The sequence below is a fragment of the Protopterus annectens genome, chromosome 2.part0 (assembly GCF_019279795.1).
Source record: "Protopterus annectens isolate FY-2018-M chromosome 2.part0, PAN1.0, whole genome shotgun sequence".
Classification (NCBI taxonomy): Eukaryota; Metazoa; Chordata; order Ceratodontiformes; family Protopteridae; genus Protopterus; species Protopterus annectens.
Window position 1 is genome coordinate 1435708349 of NC_056728.1, and position 25799 is coordinate 1435734147.

Here is a 25799-nt window from a genome sequence, read left to right on the forward strand (position 1 = left end):
AACAAGAAAACATTAATTTAAAAATAAAGGTAATTAATAGATTTGTTGTGTACAGCTGAAATTTGGAACACAGGTAGAATACATACATAGTAGACAGGTACAGTACATACATTGTACCTTAGCCAGTGTTTGTGAGTAAGAGTGAAAACTATTATTGAGTACTTTAAGTTAAGTATGTGTACCTTATCAGCTTTCACTAGCCTGGGGAGCAGTCATGGCACTGCCAACTTTGCTTGAGATGTTGCCTAATGAGGTTTTTAAATGAGGCTTTGGACGATGTGTTTTTTATGCTAGTGGGGAGAGAGTTCCATTTTTTAGCCAATGAACTACTATATAGTGTGTCTCCAAAGCTATTGTAGCTGTTGGTGACTTCTAGTAGTAGTTTGCTTGATAATCCAAGAGGCCTTTTGGCTGAGTGATGTTGTACTAGGTTTTTGAGGGCAGGATACTTATTGGGGAGGTAATAGAATGACAGAGGCAGAGCTGATTGTAGGTTAGGAGGTTGGGCAGATCAAGTCAGTGGAGCTGTCTCAAAGCACTACAGTTCTATATGAGCAATTTGCAGCAAAGCGGGCAATTCTGTTATAGCAGGCTTCTATTTTTCTTAGTTCAGTTTTGTTGAGATTAGTCAGAATGGGAGATGCATAGATTAGGGTGGATAGAAGTTGGGAGCGAGCAATGGCTGATCTTGTGTTGTTTGTAAAAAATGGTTTGATACAGTACAGTGATCCCAGTTTGGCATGTACTTTTTTAATAGTTAAGTTGAGATGACTATCAAATTAGGTGGGAGTCTATGTTTATTCCCAATAGCTTAGCATGTGCCACTGGAGCGACTGGAGTAGCATTTGTGGAGTAGATAGTGAATTGACTGTTATCAGTGTTTTTGTTAGAACTGGTTATAATCACAAGCTGAGTTTTCTTTGGATTGAGGATAAGTTGGGTAATGGAAAGGTAGTTTTCAACATCAGAAAATGCTAGTTGAGTTGTTTGCAGGAGGGGGGAATGGTATGTGCAGCACAGATTAAGACAGCAACATCTGCATACTGAATGATAAATGCATGCTGTGTGGAGGTATGGAGGTCATTTGTGAAGATTGTGACTAGTAGTGGTCCTAAGATAGAACCCTGTGGGACTCCTATAGTTATGGGCTGAGGAGAGAGATAATTTTCCCATTTCACAGCTTGGTAACTGTCAGTTATGTAGCTTTGGAACCAGGTAAGAGTGAAATTTGATAGATGTTATTTCTTTCTCAGTGCACTATAAGGGAAATCATCAAAATAATTGTATCTGAAATAAAGACTGCACAAATCACTTGTAATCTGGTCAAAAATCTATCTTTACTTGCCATCTTACTCACATAACCTGATCATTATAAATCTTGACCATTAAACCTTTATTACATTGTCATATATTACTGAGATTATTACTTTATTGGAAGGTGCTTGCCATTGAAATAAGGTACCAGATAAAACTGGGAGAATTCCAATGCCAACATGCAAGTATTTGTAAATATTTGTAATTGCTTTATGTTGTATGTCAAACCAAAATATATACTGTAAAGATGTCACTAAAGACAAACATGTATTATGACTTTTTATAATTAAGAAACATTCACCGGTTGGTATTTTGTATGTGACATGCACCTTTTCAGGATAGCTCAGTTAAGGGATTATAGCATGTTTTATTGTTTTGGTTATTTTGCTGCTTTTAACAGGCATCTCAGTTAGTTTTCAGTGACATGAAATGTTGGATGTTCGGAGTTATGAAAGATTTAAGCAATAACCCAAGCCAGGGTGTGGATAATGCTGGATTTACAAAACGGATGGTATGGTTTGGTCACGAGGGTCAGAGCTGTGTGTGGAAGCAATGGAGACATCTCTGTTGCTTTTTTAAAAGGTGTTTCGCTATATTAAACGAGTTTAATATAACGAGATATCTTTAAAAAAAGCAATGGAGAAAGGAAGATCTCCGTTGCTTTTTTTTTACGATATCGTTCTCCGTTGCTACCAAAAACACAAAAAATCAAGACTTATACTAATGGAAAAAGTCCGGGCGACCGGACCTTTTTCCATTAGTATAAGTCTGACTTACAACAGGCACACTGACCAATCAGCATGCATGTTTTGGAATAATAATGGGGGGTCATTGTATAATAGCAGTTTTCATATGTCTTGTATGCTCAACAAGTTTAAAGAATATACCATTCATTATACAGTTAGAAGTTAATTCAGTCCTGTCAAAGACATAACCACCTCATCTGCTTGTTCTTATATATACATCAAACTCATGACTGTTGGCTATCAGTTGTTTAGTGACATCTCTTACATCCTTGGCATCCAGTGAGACCCAAAGAAGAACACTGATGGAATGAGAGAAGCATAAGCTGCCATTTTTTTTTTAATTTTCGGTAATGTGGAACCAGATAGTTTTTTATATAAAATCAGCATACAAATGTCCTTAATTTATAAACTGCAATTATAAGCATATATTTTAAAACCATTCTGCAAGTGACTTTGGTTTATTTTTATAGTTTTTGCTCATAAATCACATTCTGTTTTAGGAGGGTTTAAAATAACAGCAGCATCATGTATCTTAGAAATGAGCTCAAACAAAATAGATAAGATAATCTGTGGACAATTGGTGGCCTCAAGCAAAACATTAATTATAAGATAAAATCTGCCAAAGTATAAATATCAAATATCATCCCACTCTGTCAAGGTCAATATGTGAGTTTTATGGCTCCTATAGAAAGAAGCCAAGGAAGAACATCCATGAAGCTACTAAGGCAGTAATTTCCACATATACTGTGTTTGACAGGCAAAAGAATGAATGCCAGATGTCTGCACATTTATCTAGGAAACTACCAGCAGTCACAGTGAATGTAAACATAAAGCGAGGAAAGGGCAGTCTAGCACCACAAGCTGCTTTGGGTAAAATGGACCCAAGTTAAGTACGGACACACAAAGTAATGCCAAGACATTTATGATCATTAGAAAAAAAAAAAAACAGAAACCAGTGCAGGCTATGAAGACAGTCATGAAATGATGGTATCTAGAAGTACTAGAGAGTAGCCTAGTCAGAGTTCTGCACCAGCTACAAGTGGTCAGTCTTAATGTGATGTAGTTCTAGATATAGGTCATTGTATTAATTAAGGTAGCAAGAGACCAGGGCATGAACATCCACAAAGAGATCAGCTTGAGGCAACAAATGTGTGATGTTGGAAATGTTTCTCAGATAGGAGCAAGAGAAAACAGCAGTTGGTCCAAGATCACTTTTATATGACATACCTTGTTAACAAATTCACGCTTGTTCTCTGTAGATGATGTAACTATGAAAAAGAAAACTCTTTCAAGATAGAATGGAATGCCAAGGCCTCTGATTTGTAGGGGTTAGGTTTCAGCTGATTAAAAGTTACCCGTGGGTGGATGGCATCAAGAAAAGTATCTAGAAAAGCAGAAACAAGGCTGGATCCTCTCAGCATAGCAGTGGTACACTAACTCTTCTCACTGGATCGTCTAATGAAAAAATGTAGACCATAATCAGAAGAGAGACAAGATCAGGCCCACGGCACTCCACAGTCAGGAAGACAATGGAAAGAGGTATAAACACCCAAACATGCTTGCTGAATACAGTCAGAGGTATGAAATGAAACACTTCAAAACCACAGATAACATGCCAAAGTATGACCTTATGTGTTCAATTAAGATTATGTGGTCAGTGGTGTGAAATGCTGCTGAGATGCTAGAAGAACAGGTTCTGAATAGCATCACTGCCTTTCAGCCATGAAGAGGTTGTTGGCTACTCATACAAGAGCAGTATCAGTGATGTAGTATGTGTACAACTCAGGCCAAAGTGGATTCATGAGCTGGTTGCCTGGGAGATTCAAGTTGTACGTATCTGATTTTCTCTACAACCTCACCAAAAAAGGGAGAGTTAGAGATAGTGCAGTGATCATCAAGGATGTTAGGGTCGAGAGATATTCCTTTAGGGATACAACTCATAATATCCTCAAAGAAGGAAATAAGACCTGATAAATGACTAGACCAAGGACATCAAGGTTGGATGATACCAGCCGTTACAGATAAGAATCCATACAGGAGTTCATTATAATCAGGAATGAAAACCACCATCCAAGTAGCAGAACAAATCACACTTAAAGCAAGTGTTACACCCCTGTTGTCAGTAGGAGAGAGGGCTTATCTGACACAGACAATCACTGTAACCTGCCTTTCAGAACAAAAAAGATATAAGGCAGAAAGCTTGACGTTTATGTATTAAAAACATTTGCACACTGACAATGAATTTACTATATTATGACTTATTTGTAGCAATATATCAGGGGAATCACATAGTACCATTCCATTACTGGCTAAACAGTACCAGTTTCATTTAATAATATGGAACAGCAGGTACTGTTTAACAAAACAATGCAGGGACTGTTAAAATTATTTCATGGCAGATACTTTGTACCTCAGAGAAATTAAAACTGATTTTGTTCAGTAGTATTTGAAGCCATGTTTACTCATAATAACTCAATTTCAGAAAGTGTGACAGGCGGTTTATTGCTCCAGCATCCCAGTTGACTATATAACACACAGGCAAAACCACATAGGTAGTCAGTCAGACAACAAGTAACTTTAGTTCACTTTTTCAGTATAGCTATGTTGCATCACTGGTCATGCAACCATTTTATCACAGCAGTGAGCAATATGATCTAACCTGAACAGCCCAATAGCTTAACTGTAAATGACATTTCATATGTACCTTGTGATGGAGCTAATTGTTTTATGTTTTCTGTTTGTCAAAGAGTAATGATAACCCAAGAAACTGAAACTGATACTGCTCACGTATCATGTCCACACCTAATGGAATGTTCAGTGCAGTAACATCTGTGACATTGGAACACTTACTGGATTTAATAAGACTGTAAGAAACAGCTCTCCTCCCCTGATACTCTTGTCTAGTTCTTGTGGACCACCTGGGTATTCCTTGAAGAATATTGTGTGAGTAAAAAGACCACAGGTTTGACGTGGAAGCACCTGCAAAATGAAATAAAACACACTTTTTTTACCACCAATTCATTGATGTGTACAAATACATTGCAAACTTGCTAAAATCAAGGCATTTGATACGATCTCCCTGCTGCATTATTACAATATAATGTATTTTTGCAAGAAGCTTTGGAATTGGAACTTCCAAGCATATTTGTAAACTCAGAACTATGTTTACAGATTAAAAATGCTTATGCTAAACTAGTTGAAACATTCATCATATTGAATGTGTAAAGTGTTACTCTTCATACAGCTAGCATGATCAGACATCATGAAATAAACAGTATTTCTGCATAGTGTATTCTAATCTAAGATATTACTGCAATATACATTCTTGACTAAGTACATACTGCAATTTTCTGATATTTACCGTTTTTTCCTTTAATCTGATGTTGACTATGTCATCTATATTTAATGTTGCTTTGATTTATGGTTCTATGTCATCACTATATATGTGCTGAACAGCTTTTCACACTTCCAGTGTATGCAAAAGCATATTTAACATGCTCTAGGCAGGGAGTGGCTGAAATAGGTCCTTGTGGATCAGTTCACGTTTCCATTTAATAAAAAACAAATAAATATGTGAATATACATGCTCCTACATAGCTAGTGATTATATCAATTTGCTTTCTCTATCAGAAATCCAAAAGCTACTACTAATTTTGCTTTGTGTTTCCATGTGACTTCTAATTTATCTCAGGTGGGGTATAGAAAGTAGATTACCTCTCTGCACTATACTTGTTTAAATAATCATCATTGTTGATATGGAAGATTTATCTTCTTGGTGGCTTGGAAACCATTGCCTATTTCTTTCTGTTTTTTCATTTTTTTTAAGAAGCAGAGTCAATGAAACATTTACATTTTATTGTGTCATTCATTACATATTACACCTAGCCTTCATTTTTTTAAATATGTGGACAGTTCACCAAGTCCACACTCCTCTAATTGATCCTCTCTGCAAGAAAAGCTCATTCCCCACTTAGTTCAGTCCAGCCCCAAAGTTTTCTCCCAAAGCCTGGTCACTAAAACACACTAAAGTAGGCCTTACTTTAACACTGCTGTTCTGGTACCTTCTACTAGATTAAAATATATGGCTCTAGAAATACATTCCAGTTGAAAGCTAGTAAGTCAGAAACAGAATAAAAAAGTATTAAAAATGTGGCTATGGATACCTACACGGGTATAATTTTTTTATTACTATTTTGATTTTTGTTTTCAAAATGTGTCAGTAATGTCTTTTATTAAACATCCTTATTAAACCCCATTTTAGACAGTTGCATATATACACATACCTTAATAGGAGAGAAAACAAACCATAGTAACTTTTTATGTAGTATACATATATTTTTTTGTTTTTAGCAATTCTTGTTCACTCCAGCAATATGTAAAATGCTCATTTCCTGCATTCTCTTAAACCTCTCTCCTCCTGAACATTATTCTGCATGTACTGTTTCCACAAATATTACAAGTAAATCTGCTTCTTCCCTTCTGTAAAGGTCCTACCTCCAGTGTTTATCTCCTTAACAATATTCAGTACTTCAGACTGAGTTGTAGCAGGTTTAGATTTTGATTTCCATTTTCTAGTAACTGATCACTTTGATAGCCAATAGCATTAAACTTAATAAAGTCTTATTATGTTTAGGCAATTCAGATCCTATGTCCCAGCTGAAAAGAATAATTTCCTACTTTACAGTAATTTGCTCCCCTAATGTTTCCAACAAAGTATCCTGTTAGGAATTGTTAATATCTGCCAACTTGTTACATTCCCAACCAAAAGCATGCCACCAATTACTGGCAGCAGTTCTTTTTGAATATTCACAGTGATTCACTGTATTTTTTATTTTTTTTAGACATGGTTGTATGACCATGTTGTTGGTATTTATGTATAAAAAATAAGAAACACAAGCAAAATGACTATGAGCGGTAGGGAAACTGTATCTATTATAAAGGTCTATCTCAAAGGTTGTACATCTATGTGAGCATTCTGAACATCTGCAAGAAAGACTCCTGAAACAACTACTGTACTAAAGACACTTGCCTCAGATAGTTAGAATGGAGAACCATGACTATACCCCAAACTGGAGGAAAATATATCTTTCTTAAGTAACTTTCAGATGTAAGAAAGATATTTAACAAAGTTTTGTTAAGTACCTTTCTGATAAAAGAAAGATATATAACAATGTTTTGTTAAGCACCTTTCTGATATAAGAAAGCTGTTTAACAAAGTTCTAAGTCCCTTTCTGTTGAAAGAAAGACATATAACAAAATTTTATTAAGTACCTTTCTGATGTAAAAAAAAAGGTGATTAACAAAGTTTTGTTAAGTACCTTTCAGCACTGTTCAATTCTAGTCTTGTGCTATGGCATTAACACTGGGTCACCTCAAAAAAGCTTTTGAAATTATTTCATAGATTGAAAGCTATAACACACTTCATTGTCACACACACTCAGACAAAAGTGTGAAAGTGTGGAAGAGTGAATTATGTATCAAATTTTAAAACCATTCATTAATCAAAGGATCAGAGGTTCTGTCTGCTCTCTTTGTGACAACTAATTGTTTTATGGTTTTCAAAGCTGCAAAGCACTTGGCACCCCTAAAATCTTTCTGTGTAGCTAGTAATCCAAAACAATAGCTAGAGCTCTGAGTACAAAGTGTTATGAAGAGGCTTCCCTTTTCATAGCTACTTGTTAAGGGTTCTTAACATGAATACCAAGACTCAGTTTTGGAGTTTTGATTTATTCCACTTTCAAGGTGAATTTCTTGACATCCATGTCTCAAACACACAACAGGTTGGTAAAGAGGTAGGTAAAATTGCTATAAAATAGTGTTAAAGCTAAGTAGGAAAATTAAGTTTGTAACAGCATAAAGCAAAGAGTGCACATAGGTTTTGTAAATGTTGTTTTAGGATTTATTTTAGCAGCACTTTAGCTAGGGGCAGGCAAAGTGGGTGACTGTCCCGGGCACAAACTGTTAGGTGGAGCAATCAGCAGTGTTGAAGAGATGCTGATTAGGCATGTGCAAAGTGTTGAAATGCATTTCAGTAGCTGCAGATGACACTGTAGCCCCTAAAATTAATTTATCAGCTTAACTGTAGCATAGGTTCATAGGTTCATAGGTTTATACTAGGCTATCTGCCCGAGGGCATTTACAAGCCTAGCCCATAGTTTTGTGGCTTACGCCACCCCTTTAGTATGGGGAACTATACCCATTATTTTGCTGTGCCTCTGTCGAGCAGTGACACTGAGGTAATCCCTGGGGTGTATCTGCGATCTCCCATCCATTGGTCAAGATTTCTCTTGAACAAGGCCAGTGAGGTGCTCTGCCTCACATATACCGGGATTTTATTTGCATGACACTTGTTTAAGACTACAGTTTAGAACTTTGGAAAACTTTTTGTTTTTTTGATTCTCAGCTCTAATTTGGGTTGAGGGAAGAGCTCAAGGCATCAACTGACCTAACTACAAGTCTGTGTTTTCAAGAGATGGCCACATGATTTTGATAAAATAATGGTGAACTGTTTACATTTAAGCACATAATTACATAGTTTAAGTCTGATAACCCATTAGTTCAAATGATAACTGTGTATTTTATTTTTTAAATCAGTGGTTTAATTTACTCTGTGGTCTAGTGTACTTGTTTGATCCTGTTTATTTTAATAACTGGTTATAGGTTTGGGTCAGCAATGTTTTTTTTTTATGTTTCACTGCTGTGCATGAAAATGTTTGAAGCTTTTAATAACTTATGGAGAATAAATACACTGAAATTATTAAAGGAATGATTTGTTTAAAACAATTACTGAATGACTGATGCACTTAGTTTTCAGTTTAGATCTTTTCAAAAACTGCTTAATGTTTTGGTCTAGATTGTTGTTAATTTCTATCATTTACTTAAGGTATTAATTTCAATGAATTCCATATCACTAAAATAACATCTAAAGTCTCCAGCGTCATCTGCTGATGGCTTCTATTGCCTTGATACGTCTATACTATTTTCTTTGACTGTAAATGAAGGTTTTGTTCTTTCTTATGCACAACCTTTACATCAGTAAAGGGGCAACAATCCAAACATAGTAAAGTATAACAGAACAGTTTTTAATCAGCAGAGGGTTATGCCAATTACTCATACTTTCTCCAAATAATTTGTACAAAGTACAAATCATTTGAAATGCCAGATTGTATAAAAATAAACAGTGGAAATGACCAGGAGTGTTATTAACAATAGTTATGATAGCACACCATTGGAAGCAGGTGAAGACGATATGAAACATCTATTTATCAAGATACTCTTACAATGTCTTTGCTGACAAACATGAAGATGCCAAAGATCCTGACAACTGGTCAAAATCAATAATTTGATTCTTGACTGATAAGAAGTAGAATTAGTTGAAATTTCAACCTGGTAAGATCAGTAACCAATAATGAAATCACAAGCAGTAAAGAAATCAGGCAACAAACCACTCTTGGCAGAATGGTTGTAAAGAATCTAGATAAAATCTTCAAATGGTTAAAAAAAGTTTGATTTATAAAAGCTATGGCATCTTCATTAACATCAAATGGACTTAAAAGAAGAATAGACAAGAAAGTTGTCATCTTTGAAATGTAGTGTTAGTAAATAACTCTCTGTATATCATGGACAGCCTGAAGGACAAAGTTATTTTAGTTTATTTATCCATTTGTTGAATGAGTTAGTCCCACTAGGCTAGTAAATTATTTTTAGGGGAGATCTAAGGTGGTATTGGTACTACTAGGGGAAATTTGGCCAGGATATCAGGGAACATTCTCCACTCTTTTCAGTAGGTGCCTTGGGTTATTTAACACCCACTTGAGCTACGAACTCAGGCAGATGTGGTCCCATTTTAACTTTTCCTCAAAAGGACAACATACCCAGGAGTGCAACACTGCCATTTTGATGCATTGCAGTGTTAGCGCTCCATCTACCTGGTATGGAAATAGAACCCACATCCTTCTGTACCAAAGGAAAGTATGTTACATGTTCCACCATTGACACTACAAAAAAAAAATCAATCTGTGTTGGTGGAGATCAAATCTATATTTCCCTAGGAAGCTCATATAAGAAGACTTTGACTTTCATGCTATGGACACATCATGAAAAGGGAAAAATCATTAGCAAAAGATATGCCTGGTGAAATCAAAGGTAAATTTAAAAGATGAGGAGCATTAACTACAGCTAAGGATGCCCCTGTATCAGTGATCAGCCATTTGACTGAAGCAGAACACTACCCATAGGGTTACCATGAGTTGAGAACAGCAGCAACAGGGCAATATTATCACTCTAGTACCTCAGTAACTATATCCAATATGACAATCTGCCATATTAAGTGCAAAATTAGTCTGAGAGTGGGATGTGATCATGTTAACATCCAAATTAATTTGATAAATTATTGTCAGCAAAGCACCTGTTTATAGTTATCCTGCATTATATACCACTTCAGCTTTTAAAACCTAGGTGAAATTGAGTTATAACCAAAGTACTGAAAGACATGTTTTGTTTGAACATCTCACAACAGTGTACATATTTTTTATTACAAAAGAAAGAACCTTTCTGAAATTGAGTACCATGAAGTTGTAATGATGAATACCAGCATTTTTTTCTGGTTTCTTAATACAGAGCTTCGTTTTATTACCATGATGCCTTTGTGAATAAAACCTTGCCGATATCTTGCTGGTTTCAGATGTGGATACTGCTCCGTGCTGGTTGCTTGGATGCCCCAGACTTTCTTCCAGGCATCATACAGTTGTACATGGACAGGGTAGACACCAGAATGATGTGGAGCCACAGCGTACCCCATGTCTGTGGGGATATGATGGTCCTGAAACATAAAAAGACAAAGAAATGCATTAAATAGTATTGTGGATTTATAACCATAAGGACAGCACCCTACAAAACTTGCTTTTGTCAGACACATTGCATTTTATCTGCTATTTGGTTTAAGCTCACGGCAGTACAATTTTTATATCTTCCTTTTTATGTCTTCAAAGCTTTTTTTTTCTGCAAGGACTGCTTCCAAAGTTAGGCAGCACACCCTGCAGAGGAACTCTGGGATAAATGTACAGCAAGAAACATTTCTTTGAAATTAGTATTTTCCAGCTCAAAAGCGATAATTAGAAATTGCTTCTTCATTTCACCAAATAAGATATTTAATTTACTACAGCCTGAATACATTACCACAACAGATTTAAAATCTCTCTACATCCTTTAACACACACACACACACACACACACACACACACACACACACACACACACACACACACACACACACACACACACACACACACACACACACACACACACACACAGAAATGCACACAGACACGTACGCACACACACACTGTGTCTCACTAAGGGAGAGTTTCTTAATTGTTAATTATTAGGATTCCACATGATATATTTTCACAGTCAGCATTCTGTAGTTTTTTTCATTGAAGACATACTAATTTATTTATTTATTCTTACAGTCTGTTCCCCCCAAAGCTTGATGACCATAAACCCCATTCATTCTTTCTTTCCTCAGCAGGTGCAAGGGTTGACTCTGAGTGTCCAACATTTAGGCAGCCATGAGCAGTTTTCTCCTTGGTGGCTGTATGTGTACATCTTGTTGTAGTGCACCCCATAATTAGAAAATAACAAGCCATTTGTAATAGCCTGATCAAGCTCAGTAATCTAGCTTGCCAACCAGTCCATTGTCCATTAGTTTGAATCCCTTCTGGTCAAATAGGGATAAAAGCTCCTAACGTAAATATGAGTTTTGTTATAAGGCCAGTCAGAAACTTCCAACTCTGTAACCACTTGGAACATCCTTTGCTTTTATATATTCTAAAATGTAACTGCTCTCCATTTGCAACTTCCCAAATTTTATCAACTTCTTTTCAAAACTGTCCAGTGCCAAATCCATGTGGTTCAACAAAAGGATGGATTTGTTTACTACAAAACCCACTGAGTACGGACTCTTAAATAATCACTGGACAGTTTTGAAAAGAAGTTGTTAAAATTCAAGATATTCTTGGAAGTAGATAGAACATGTGATATAGTAAAGGCATGGAAAGAAAAAAAATATGAAAGGTATCATCTAGATTATCTGAATGGTAAAGCTTATCCAAAATCTGTTAGGGTCAATTATTACCCTTTAACTGATCCCACTGTTGAGCAAACCAGAGAACCCACTGAGCAGTCTGGTGACTCTTTCCCTTTAGAACAACCATCATTGATGTGCTTACAGAGGATTAAAAACTGGAACAGTTAACCCCAGACACATCAGGGGTCAAATATGGATTATTGTCCACAGTATTCAAACAGATATTACAGGATCACGAACAGGAGGGGCAGACATTGACTTAACTCTTCTGATACTGATTTAATTTTTCACAGTACTGACAATGAGACAAATCTATCTACCATCGTTCCCAACAGGAATGGAGATTTAAAATTTTACAGTTACAGTGGCTATAAGTTTGGACAAGATTATGCTGATCTAAAGGGTTTCTCTTTTGTGCCGGCACATAGGACACGCATTGAAGATATCTTTATTGATTTAAAACTTTGTATAAAAAAATTTAATTTTAAGTTATTTTTTTCTGAACAAAGGAAAAATATACTGGTTTAACTCTGTATAGAAGGAGTCTTTTCAACTCCCTTTTACATTCTTCATTAATGTTGTTTAAAAAACGGTGAACATGACTTTAGATTATTGTTGAATAGGAATGGGAACAATACTTGTCATAACATGACTAACACAGAATGTTTATTGTTAAAGAACTTGTACTTGAATAGAGATTTGAGGGTTATGAAACACGACAAATGGGGTAGGATTGTGATTATGTTAAGAAATGATTATGTCAACAAAACAAACATAGTGTTGCACAATGATTTTTATGAGGAATCTTCTGTAAACTGAGTCAGCATTTCTTATTCTAAAATCAGTTCTTTTCTTAATGACTTAGTTGACCAGGGACAGATTTCTCAAGAGTTGTTTCACTTTCCTAATGCTCAATACCTCCTAGTTCCATGTATATTTGGGATCCCTAAAATGCACAAATGTGTGGAGAAGCCCCCTTTGAGACCCATTCTTAATGCAGGAAGATCTAAAACCCACCATTTGGCGAAATATATTGATATCAAACTTAAATAAGTACTGCAACACTTTACCTACTTGTGTAAGGATTTGCTGGACTTTCTAAACAAACAAACAAACAAAAAGAAAAAAGCAGAACACTACAAAGTAGAACAAAGTGTCCTCATATTCTGAACCAGCCAAATAACAGAATACCACAAAACCGAGAGGACAAAGAGCATGGCTAGGATAAAATACAGAAACTTTTTATAAAAATATAGAGTAGATAAGCCTTTTCACGCCAATTATGGTGCTTCCTCAGATCTTTAAAAGGAGACTTAACAATACAGATAACATAAAACAAAATGACCAATCAAAATCAACAGACATATCACATGACAAATACAGCATCAGTGAAAAGAATGTCAGCAACATGATACGTAGTAGCTAAGCCCTTTATCTAAAAGGGGGGCATGAATTCAGATAAGGTTTCAAAGGCACTGTTTCATTCAACCCATAACCTTTATCAGCCTATAATGTGATTATCCACATTAACTCATTTTCTTCTGTTTTATTTGTTAGATCGCCCAGTCTCAGATTATTTTTATTTCATTTATTTATTTTATTTTATTTTTGTTAACCGGAAAAGCCGCTGGACACATGTCTCTTTTCAGTGGTGGCCCGGGGAAAAAAGTTCCACAAGTAATCGACTAACAATGCACAATAGATTTAAACAATATGCAAACAAAAAAAAAAATAAAAATGATGATAATAATGTTGGTAACTGAAAATACATCATATTCTAGAACATATATATTTAAACACTTTATACACTTACAGCTGAATAAAGAATTCACATATAGAATAAATCATGGAATATTTACATGAGAAAATCAAAATGAAGGAAGGCTGCTATCTGAGTACTGTGCAGGTGGGGACAATCCTGGAGTAGAACAGGAACACAGCCGAGTAACACTGAAATGGGTTTTTACTGACTTTTTAAACTGTGTTAAGGAAGAAATGGAGGATATGTGTGCAGGTAGTGAGCTCCATATTTTGGACAAGTAGTTGGAGTAGAGTGAATCCCCTGCTGTATTATTGGCTTTTGTTATATTAAGAAGGCATTTATTGCTAGAGTGGAGAGACCTGTTGCTAGAGTAGGGTTGAAGTAGGTTTTGCAATGAAGGGGTTTTCTCTGGGAGATGGAGAATTTTATGAGCTAGTGTAAGTTGGTTGAAATGCAAGAGTTGTGGAAATTCTAGCCATTTCAGCTGCTTTAAATCTATGTAGTGGTGTGTTTTATATGAGGACTCTGAGGCAAATCTAGCAATTTTGTTATAACATGATTCTAGCTTGGATAGATCAGTCTTTCTGAGAATAGAAAGAACAGGGGAGGCATAGAGAAGTGTGGAGATGAGATGAGTGTGTGCTATGGTTGTCTTTGTGTACTTGGTAGGATAGCGTCTGTTTCTATAGAGGGTGTCTAGTTTTTATGTACTTTCTTAATGGTATGGGCAATGAGTATATCAAATTTCAAGTTATTGTCAATCTTAACTCCAAGTAGTTTAATGTGAGTTGTTCATAGGTTCATATATTCATAGGTAGGTACTAGCCTATTGGCCCAAGGGCCTACGTAAGCCTAGCAAACAAGGTTTCCTGGCTTATGCCACCCAAGAAAGTTATTTTCCTGTGCCACTGTCGAGCAGAGACACAGAAGTGATCCCCGGGATGTATTTCCTATTTCCCATCCACTCATCAAGATTTTTCTTGAAGAGTGCTAATGAAGAACTTTGCTTGACATAGATGGGTAGCTTGTTCCAGAGTATGGGAAGTCTCTGGGACAGTAATCTATCCCTCCAGCATGTCCTGTTTATTGTGGTGACAATGTTTAGGTCCCTAGAGCATGTAGCTCGGAGGGATTGGGATTTCTTTAGGTGTAGCATGTCCAACAGCTCTGGGGTTGACATAGCTTTATATGTTAGGCAGAGATCACCTCGGAGTAGGCGATATGCTACGGAATACAGCTGGAGTTTTTTGAGACGGTCAGTGTAGGGCATTTGTTTGAGGCCAGTAATCCTCTTTATGAGGTACTTCTGTTGCCTTTCCAGTTGCTGCAGATGTCTAGTGAGGTACATTCCAAAAGGGGCATTGTACTCTATAATGGGTCTAATGAGTGCAGAGTAGAGGGCAACAATGACCTCTTTTTCCTGGATGAGAACCCTTTTAGGATGAGGTGTGCCATGTAGAAGGACTTCCTGACTACTGTGGTGATGTGACTATCAAAGGAGAGACTACTGTCCACCTGGGTCCCAAGGTCTCTTATCACACATTCTGTGTTAAGTAGATTGCTGCCTATGTGGTAGTTCATGGGTACAGAGTTTTTACCAAAGGGGATGGCACTGCACTTTTTGGCATTGAGCTTGAAGCCATGGCTCTAACATCAGGCATCTGTCTCAGCGAGGCCCTTCTGTAGGATGTCCACATCATTTGGGGACTTGACTATAGCTCGTAGTTTGCAGTCATCTGTGAACTTCATTAGCCAGAGGCCATCTGTGTTAGCCTGTACTTCAGAGAAGTAGATACCAAACAGGAGATATCCCAGGACTGAACCCTGTGGTACTCCACTTGTCACTGTTTTGAGGTCAGATTTGGAGTCTGCAACTTTTACAGTGTGGGTTCTGTCAGTGAGCCAGTTGGCAACCCATCTTGTGACGTAGGGATTTATACCTAGTTTAGTGAGTTTAACTATAATTCCAGAATGGGGGATGGTGTCAAAAGCCTTGGCGAGGTCAAGATAGGCTGTGTGAACCACCTTACCCTCATCCACGGCTTTGGTGACTGCTTCAAAGAAGTCGATCAGGTTCAGGAGGCATGATCTGCCTTTCACAAACCCTAACTGGGTGGGATCCAGAGTTTGGAGGTTATCAAAGTCTTTGTTTATGAGTTCCATGATGATACGTTCCATGGCCTTGCAGACCAGGCTCATCAGGCTAATAGGTCAATTGTTCCTGGGATGAGTGGTGGCTCCCCCTTTGTGGAGTGGTATAACTGTGGCTGTGCGCCATTCAGTGGGCACAAAGCCTGATGCGAGGCTATTATTGAACATGGTGCTTAAGTGAGGAGCCAGTTCATTCTGAAGTTTGTGTAAAACGCAGCCTGGGATGTTGTTCGGCCCCATGGATGCTGTTTTTTTGGCTTTAGAGAGTGCAGCATTTACCTGCATAGTTGTGATTACAGGGACTCTGCATTCATCCTGTATAGATATGGGCCCTTTAGGGGGTGGGGGTAAAGCTAGCACTGAACCTATCTGCCAGGATGTTGGCAATATCAGTTGGTTCTGTAATTTTCGTGCCGTTGTGCTGTAACTCAGAGCAGATCTGGGTGTTGCCATCGAGATTATTGACACAGCTATAGAATGCTTTGTGGTTTTCCTTAGAATTAGTGGCAATTTTGTTTTTGTAGCTAGCTTTGGAAAATCTGATAAGGGATCTCAGCTTCTTACTGAGGCTGACCAGGGAGCTCCTCCACTCCAGGGATTTTATTCTCTTTTGCAACAGTTTCTTCCTTCTGTTGTACAGTTTGTTTATGGCAGGGGACCACCAGATTGGCTTCCATTTTTTGGAGGATAGCATCTTGGTTCTGTTTGGGATAGCATGATCCATGCATTCGTGTAAGTGCTTATAGAGTGCATTTGTGTAGGATTCAGCAGTTGTAACTGTACTGTCTATCTGCATGGGTGTCATGAAGTTCACCACTTCTGTCTTAAGAAGCATGAAGTTGACGTTGGAGAAATTTTTTACAGTGGTTTCCTTAATGCGGGGTGGGGCGGGATGCGGATATCAAGGGTGATAAGCTTATGGTCGGATCGGACCAATGAGGAGTTGACTTCAGGTGTGGAACACCAGTCACTCATGTTGGTAATAACTAGGTCTAGGATATTGTTGCCCCTGGTGGGGGTGTGGATAAGTTGATGCAGGGCATTAGAGTTTATGAATTCCAGAAACCGTTGAGCTAAGGAGTTGGTACACGAGTAGTTTTCCCAGTTAATGGTGGGGTAGTTGAAGTCGTCCATTATTAGGGTGTTTGGTTGAACCCTGATATTTTCCCGTACATCAAGAAAAGAGGAGTGGGAATCCTGGGGCATGGTGGGGGATCAGTAGCAAGCTACAATTTGGATTGCAGTTTTGCCCAGAGTTAGTCGCACTTGGATAACCTCGGATGCATTATGCTGAGCAAGTAGCCTGGAGGTGTGGATATCCTTAATGAATATGGACATGCCTCCGCCTTTGGTGTTTCGGTCCAGGTTACATGGCCGAAAAGTGTGGTATGAGTTATAGCCTGGTAGTGCAGAGTTGCTCTCTGGAGCCTTGAACCAGGTCTCAGTCACTGCACAGAAATTGATGTTCTCCATTTTAAGGAGTGCCTTGAGTGAGTGCATTTTGAGATTTAGACTTCTAGCACTGAGTAGCATTACCCTCAGTTTTTGTTTGCCTGTTCCTGTTATGGTGGTGAATTTGTCATTTGAACCTTGCCTAAAAAAAAGCACTATAGGGGTGGCAAGAGCCTTAGCCAGTATCTGGAATCCTAGGGGCGATAGGTGCAGGCCATTTGTGGCAAAGCATCATGGTCTGTCGACCATGTCATCCCAAGCAGACAGATACTGGATCCCCTTAGAATGACACCAGAAGCTTAGCCAATTGTTGAAGTCAATCATTTTGTCCTTGTACTGCATTATCATTCTGGGCAATGGCAGAGTGCTACTCAGGGCTAGGGTCATAACTGCCTGGGCTACAAGATCAGAGAACTCTTCCATGTCTCTTTTCATGTAGTCCAGGGAGGTACATCTTAGGTCATTCACACCAACATGGACAATGACAGAGTCATATTTGTACTTGTTGTGGAGTGATCTGAGTGTGTGGGTTAAGTGGCAGATCCTGGCACCCAACAGGCAGCTGACAGTAACATTCTCCTTATTTAACCTGGTGAGTGGGACATCAGTGTGCCTGACTATAGAGTCACCTATGACTAGTGTGTTGGGTATGTTGTTTTGCCTTATTGGCTGTGGTTGAGTGGCATACTGAGTCTGCAGGCTATGTGTCATTTGGGTTGTGTTGTGGGATGGAGGTTTCTTGCATTTCTGCTTTGGAGGTCTCTGTTTGTTAGGCAGATTATTATTGAGAGCCTCCGCGAATGTTTTTGTGTTACTATGTGTGGATTTTGGTGGTGTAGATTTAGTGAGACTATGTGATGAGTGTGGTTTGGTGCAAATGTTTACCTTCTCCTCTTGACTGTCAAGTTCAGTCTTGGTTGGAGAGAGCTTTACCTCCAGTTTGGCTAGATAAGTACATTTCTCACAGGTTGTAGTGTTGGGTGGTAGGAGGAGAGGGTTGTCTATGTAAATGAGGCAATTTCTACATTCCCTGAAGATGCCCAGATTAATCAGAATGGCAAATTTGTATCAGCTACCTTTGTCAAAGGCTTTTGACATGGTTAGTTGTGGGAAAGATAAAAGTTTTGTTAGTGGACAAGATATTAAAGGTGGGGTCTTTGGAGGAGATTGAGTAGGTTTGAAGAGTAGTAGTTTTGTTTTGTTAGGACTTTTTATAAGTTGAATATTGGCAAGCAATCTTTCAACTAAGAGGAAGGATAGTTATGTTAGTGTTTGGAGTTCCTGTAATGAAGACATGGTACAGATTAGAGTCGAATCATCTGCGTACTGAATGACAGATGCATGAGGAGTAGCAGTGTACAGGCTGTTAGTATAAAGACAGAATAGTAGTAGGCCTAGGATGGAGCCTTGACGTACTCCAAGAGTGACTGGCAGAAGAGGAGAGAGCTCTTGCTGTCACAGTAATGCTTGCTGGCGGCCTGTTAAATAGCTTTGGAACCAGTTTAAAGAGGACTCATTAAGACCCAGGTTGGAAAGTGTTTTGATCAGTCTACTATGTCTAACCATGTCAAGAGCCTTTGACAAGTCCAGAAAGGTAGCTGATACAAATTTGCCATTATTTCTGTAGTTGTTAACTATATTGGTGAAGGACATTAGAGTGGTGGTGGCACTATGAGAAGGATGAAAGCCGTGCTGAGTGGATGACAGGAAACTGTGAGCATGCAAGTAGTCCATGATTTGGATATGTATGCATCTCTCAAGGATTTTGGCTATGGGTGATAGGATAGCTATTGGAGGATAGTTAGTGACGTCTGTAGAATTGCCTCCCTTATGGAGAGGGATTATATGTGATATTTTCCAAATCTTGGGGACAAGGGCTTCAGATAGGGATCCATTAATTAGAATGGCCATTGGATAGGCTACAGTGTCTGTGGTTATTTTTAGAAATTCAGAAGGTAATTTGTCAGATGCTAGTGTCATAGGCTTAAGCTTTCTGAGGTTTTTTTTTATTCTATCAGTGGATACTGGCTGGATGTGAAATGAGATGTTGTTTCTAGGTGTTTTAGAGGCATCTGTGCAGGCGGGGTTATTAATACTATTTTGTTGATTAGATACCGCTAGAACAGTTTCAGTAAATAATTTGTTAAATTGTGTGGATATACCCTCTGATGTGTTTTCTAAGGTAGGGGAGGGAATACTATGTTTACCTGGTTGTAGTATTTTAATTGCTGCCCAGAACATTTGAGGGTTATTTTGGTATTTTCCTTATAAATTATAGTAATAGTTCATCTTATCCAGTTTTACTAGTTTTTTAGCTTTGTTCCTCAGCTCCTGATATGTTTGTTTGGTTGTTTGAGACCTGACACTGTGCCATAGTTCCCAGGCTTTGTCTCTGGCTTTAAGGAGGGATCTTGCATCTTTGCTTAACCAAAGTGCAGTGTTAGCTTTAATTCTGATAGTACTGGGAGGGGCATGAATGTTTAGGATGTTAGGAAGGTGGAGTTAAAGAAACTGACAGCCTCTTCTAAGTGAAGATGTTTTAATGGTGTCCAGTTGCAATGTTTTAGGTCAAAGATGAAGTTGTCAGGGTTAAAGTTTTGTTTATTTCTTATTAGTTGGTAGACAGTTCCTTTGTTGTGATGGACATGCTGTCTAAGTAGATAGGTTGGCAGATGGTCACTTAAGCCATCAGGAAGGCAACCTGCATGAGATGGGTGAATTGTACGGTTTGTTAGTATCCAGTCAAGGATTGATTCCCTGTTAGATACTTTATCTATTCTGGGAGGAGTTTGGATAGTTTGTGTAAAACCATAAATGTTAATATGATTTCTGGGGGTGTGTAGGTTACAGGTAAGCCAATCAATATTAAAATCTCCCAAGATAATTGTTTCTTGTTGGGGTGATGTGCAGGACCAGCCAAGAAGGTTCTCAAGAGTGGTTATATTATTTCCTGGTGGCATATAACATTCTATAATATTTATAACCTTTTTGGAGTTGAGTTTAAGTTGAGCAACAATTACTTCTGATTTGTCAAGATTAGGAAGTTTGACATTTGATGGCTTTACAGTAAAGTGACTTTTGAATAATATGGATATACCACAACCTTTTTTGTCTGTTCTATCTTTCCTTAGGATGTTATATCCAGGTGGTATGATTTCATTATCTTTGATATGTGGCTTAAGCCATGTCTCAGTTATAACTACTATAGTATCTCTATTGTTAATTCTCTTTTTAATATAACTACTGTCATGAAGGATTTGTAATACAAGGAAGACAAAAGAGTGTGACATACCCTATTTCTTAAAAATGCTTCACTAAAGCATTATTCTTATCGGAAGTTCTAATTTCATAAAAATATTTACAAATTGTCTCTTTTAATGAGTGGTTCATCTTCTCCACATAAAAATAGTGGCAAGTGATGCATCTCACTAAATATACTATATTTCTAAAAGAAAAATCTGCATAAAAAGAATCTAAAAACTTTTCTTGTAGAAGGATGTGTAAAAGAAGTTGCATTCTCATTAACAAATTTACAATAATTACATGACCTAAAGCCATAAGTGCCCACTGGATCAGACAACTATCTCACAGGAAGAGTTATGTCCTTCTAGCAAAGTAGACATTTTAAGGATTTTTTTATTCTTGAAACAAAACTTAAGCTCAACTCCAACTGCATTCTTAATACTCTCATCAGCCATTAATATGAACAAGTACCTCCTGAAAACATCACAGATCATATCAACATTAGAGGAGTAAAATAGGGAAACACCTACTTTAGGGAGATAAGTTTCAGGAATGTTGACCACTGTAGGAGGACGTTACTCAGAAAAATAAGGTCTGACTCTTCCTCTGCTATTAAAATTGTCATGGGCCAAGGCCTTATTGACCTCACACTCTGAATGGTGTTATACTCTTAAATCTGACTTAAAATCAAACAGATATCATTCAAAGTCCGCATCTTTTCAGTTCAACCTTGATATCCTCATCCCTTGACCTTTCATGATGTTCCTATATGTATAACCAGGGTGCATACTATTTCTGTGGAGGATGTGATTCCTCCTACATGATTTCCTGAACAAACTTGAAGTAAGCCCACAGCTATCAGTTTTAAATATAGCAACATCTAAAATTCTATCACAAGGTCCAAAAAAAATCATGGTAAAAGACAAAAATGTGGTAGATAAGTTAAGAAACTCAACAAACCTCAGTAATTCAGACTGTGACCCACTCCAAAGTAGAAAGATGTTATTGACAAAATGTCTGTAAAGCTTGATATATGCTGAAAATTCTATGCCTGTACGTATCTGGGTATTCTTCCAATGCAAAACTAAGTTGGCATAACTGTTGCTGTAGGTGTTATTCATGGAAACACCCACTTTTTGTATATAATATTTTTTTTCAAATAGGAACACACTATTATTGGGAACCAATTCTATGAATAAACAAATCAAATTAATTTTCCCTAAAGAGTAATCTGTGTTTCTAAAGAGAAACTCCCTGGTGTATTCTAAGCCTATATCGTTGGGAATGACCATGAAACATGACAGAACATCTAATGTTACCAGGAGAAAATCATTCAAACTGGTTAAATCATGCATACATTCAAAGAGAGACTGCAAGAATTGTTTTGTATCCTTAAGGACTGTGAAGGTCCTGTCCAGGACTGGTCTAATCATTTTCTCAACGGAAATGGATAATGTCTCTGTCAACCAGTTCTGAACCAGAGATGGTAGGTCTCATTGGTGGGAGCCTAGGGTACTTATGTATTTTGGGGAGTCCATGTAGTACAAGCACCACAGGGCAATCAACCCTCAGATAATCATAAATTTTTTTCATGATGTATCGACTCATAAGACAATCCTATAACTCTTTGTGAAGTCTAAGAATAATAACATCTATATCGTTCTTAAGAAACATTTTTTTAATCTCGATAAGGAACAATATACAGCCATTAGTGAACTACAAGATATAAGAAATCTGGTTATTTGTCCAAGATAAAGGAGGGTCTATCTTCCTGATGAATAAAGATTTCTATTCTGTTAGCATGCATGAGCTGTTGTCTGATGTTTCTACATACTCTCTGATTTCTAAGAAGGGTGTTGCAAATTTATTGATGTGAATGTGACTGCCTTTACACACCCTTCTACTAGAAAAGTTTTTAAATTCCCTTTTTATGCAGATTGTTCTACTAGAAATACAGAATATTTAGCTAGATGCATCACTTGTCACTGTTTTTATGTGAGAAGACAAACCACTCATTACAAGAGCGGATTTGTGAACATCTTTATGAAATTAGAACTTCCAGTCAGAGTAATGCTTTAGCAAAGCATGTTATGAAATATGGTATGTCACACTCCTATGTCTTTCTTGTATTACAAACCCTTCATGATAGTCTGACGCTGGGCGATCTAATAAATAAAACAGTGGAAAATGAGTTAAGGTGGATAATTAAGTTACAAACTGATAAAGGTTACAGGTTGAATTAAATGGTGTCTTTGAAACCTTATCTGAAATCACACCCCTTTTTTAGATGAAGGGCTTAGCTATTATGTATCAGGTTGCTGACATTCTTTTCATTGATGCTCACTTTGTCACATGATGTCTCTGTTGATTCTGATTGGTCATTTTGTTTTATATTATCTGTATTGTTAATTCCGTTTTTAAAGATCAGAAGAAGTGCTTATCTACTCTATAATTTTATTAAAATGTTTCTACATTTTATCCTAGCCATGCTCTTTGCCCTCCCTGTTTTGTGGTGTTCTGATTGAGTGGACATCAGTATAGTTGAATTCTATAATTTTTGACTGGGTGTTATTCCTATCTGGAGTTTTACTGGTTAATGTTTTTGTTTTGGGTATTGTTTGTATTGATGGTTTTGGGTCAGTTTTTGACGTTTATTTGTTAGAGTTATGCTCTGAAAGTTTATTTTAATACAATGTCTTTTTGGGAATCATGACAGTGCTTTTCTCTTTCTACACCAGCAGTGCTTTCCATTTTAAGGGATATTACTTCCTTCTTTGAGTTGATGCAATTGCAGAGTTGGTTTATTGAAGTTTGAGTGGTATGGGGGCCTGGCCCTTTTCAAAAGCACATTTTTATGTCCTATTTTTATTTTTATGTTTTGTGTTTTCATTTTTTTATTTCAATGTCTCTAGATTTGCTTATATGCATTTTTGATGTTTGATGATATAATCAAAGCAAGATATACAGATAAAGCTAGAGATATGATTGCTAAGCTTTCATGATCCATCATTAGTGGGGAATAAATCCCTTCATCCCTTTTTGAAATTACCTCATTGTTACCTTGGATACCAAATCTTGAGGGAATCCTCTCATTAAAAACATATCTGGTAGGTTGTTACACTCTAATAAAAAATAGATCAAATTCAGGTACTATCCTCACCAAATGCACAGATTGGCCCTTCATATTCCCTTTCTTTTTGTGGGGTGGATGACAACTTGTATAAAATAAAACTAAATTTGAATAAGTTGGTTTCCCATAAACATTAGTGACTAATTTATTTAATGTGTTACCTTTAAAAATGTCAGCATCTAAATAATTAATATGGACCATTCCTAGAGTATAGGTACATTTCAGAAAGGAAGTAGTAGAGTTGATATAATTTACAAAGTCATTAATTTTACTGTTTAATTAATTTTTTGTCAGGTGCTCTACAAATAAAAAGGTCATCCAAGAAATGTGTGTACATTAACCACAAGTGTTGTAACTCATTTCTAAAGATAACTTCTTTTCCCACTGAATCATAATTACATTGGCAGAAACATAGGGTACAAGTGCCCTCCATCACCACACCCTTCAATTGCAAAAAGTACCATCCTTCAAAAAAAATGTAGTTGTTTTTTTTTTAGAAACATCTCCACCAATAAGGTGAGGAAGTTAATCTCATTAGATGTAGAAGAAGTTGATTATGTTAAAAACTCCTGGAACCACTCAAGATCAAGTTTGTGGGAATAACACTAAACAAGTCAATGACATAAATAGTAAGGAATACTAATTCATTAGAATAAACCACCCACTTCAACTTGTTTAGAAAGTCATAGAACATCACAAAACAGAGAGGACAAAGAGCACGGCTAGGATAAAATGTAGAAACGTTTAATAAAAATACAAATTGGATAAGCTCTTTCACACCAATAATGGAGCTTCCTCTGATCTTTAAAAACAGAATTAACAATACAGATAATATAAAATAAAATGGCCACTCAAAATTAACAGACATTATATTTGAAAAAGCAATGTCTGACCATCTGTGCATTTGCCCAAACACACAACACATATGGCTCCATTGAAATTAGCCTTAACTTCAATAGATCTGTGATTATACTCTGTGAATTTTTCTGTTTTCATTTTTTTTGTGAATCTCTTTACCTGGACTTTGTCTGGAGATGGTCTGTAGTTTACTACCCTGGCAAACAAACCGAAATAAAATAAAATAAATAGATTGCCAAGCAAAATGCTGACAAAAAAGATAATAATAAAAGCAATGTATGGAACAATGCACATGCTCCAAGACATAAGCTCAGAACATGCAAATTAAAAACAATGCATTTTTGAGGGAGGTGCAAGCCACCCTGCAACCCCACACCTCCTGTAAGTTAACATACCAATTCAGATATCACACAATATGTAGAAAGACTTATATTTTCCACCACTGGTATTATAGATCTCACACAACAGTCATCTCTCCTGTCAATCATATTAAGTAGTCAGGAAGGCTGATGACTTTTTCACCATTTAGACTAATTAACTGGACTCAACTATATATATATATATATATATATATATATATATATATATATATATATATATATATATATGCATATATATATATATATATATATATATGTGAGTGTGTGTGTGTGTGTGTGTGTCTATATACAAACATATGTGTATGTCAGTTAAAGATGTTATGTATGTGCATCTACACGCACTTGTGCACACACACACACACACACACACACACACACACACACACACACACACGCGCGCACTCTTCTGGTATGGTGAATGACATTTGATTTTGGGGAAAACAATGTTTGCGCTTGTATTGTGTCTGATGTTTGTGTTGCATTCACTAAAGTTTATGTTAGGGAAGTGAAATGCAGTGTTCCTGAAGAATTGGACATTACAGAGCTTGCAGGTAAACCAGAGGGAGGTTCTCTATAGCAACTGGTAGTTAACAAGTACCTCTTTGGATATATTATGGCCACAACCTCAGGAGGAAATAGAATTTCATGAACTCTGCTTCCAGAGATGGTTTTAAAG

The 25799-nt window shown here is 37.0% G+C and overlaps 1 protein-coding gene across 1 annotated transcript in view; it reads right to left on the reverse strand.

Annotated features, from left to right (window-relative positions):
- Positions 1-25799, reverse strand: part of LOC122793530 (bifunctional heparan sulfate N-deacetylase/N-sulfotransferase 3-like) — a 1344847-nt gene that overhangs the window by 641324 nt on the left and 677724 nt on the right. The window contains exons 9-10 of the mRNA XM_044061660.1: positions 10696-10881; positions 4911-5039 (exon numbers count right to left, since the gene is read on the reverse strand). Of these exons, the coding sequence (XP_043917595.1) occupies positions 4911-5039; positions 10696-10881 (315 nt within the window). The remainder of the gene's footprint in view (positions 1-4910; positions 5040-10695; positions 10882-25799) is intronic.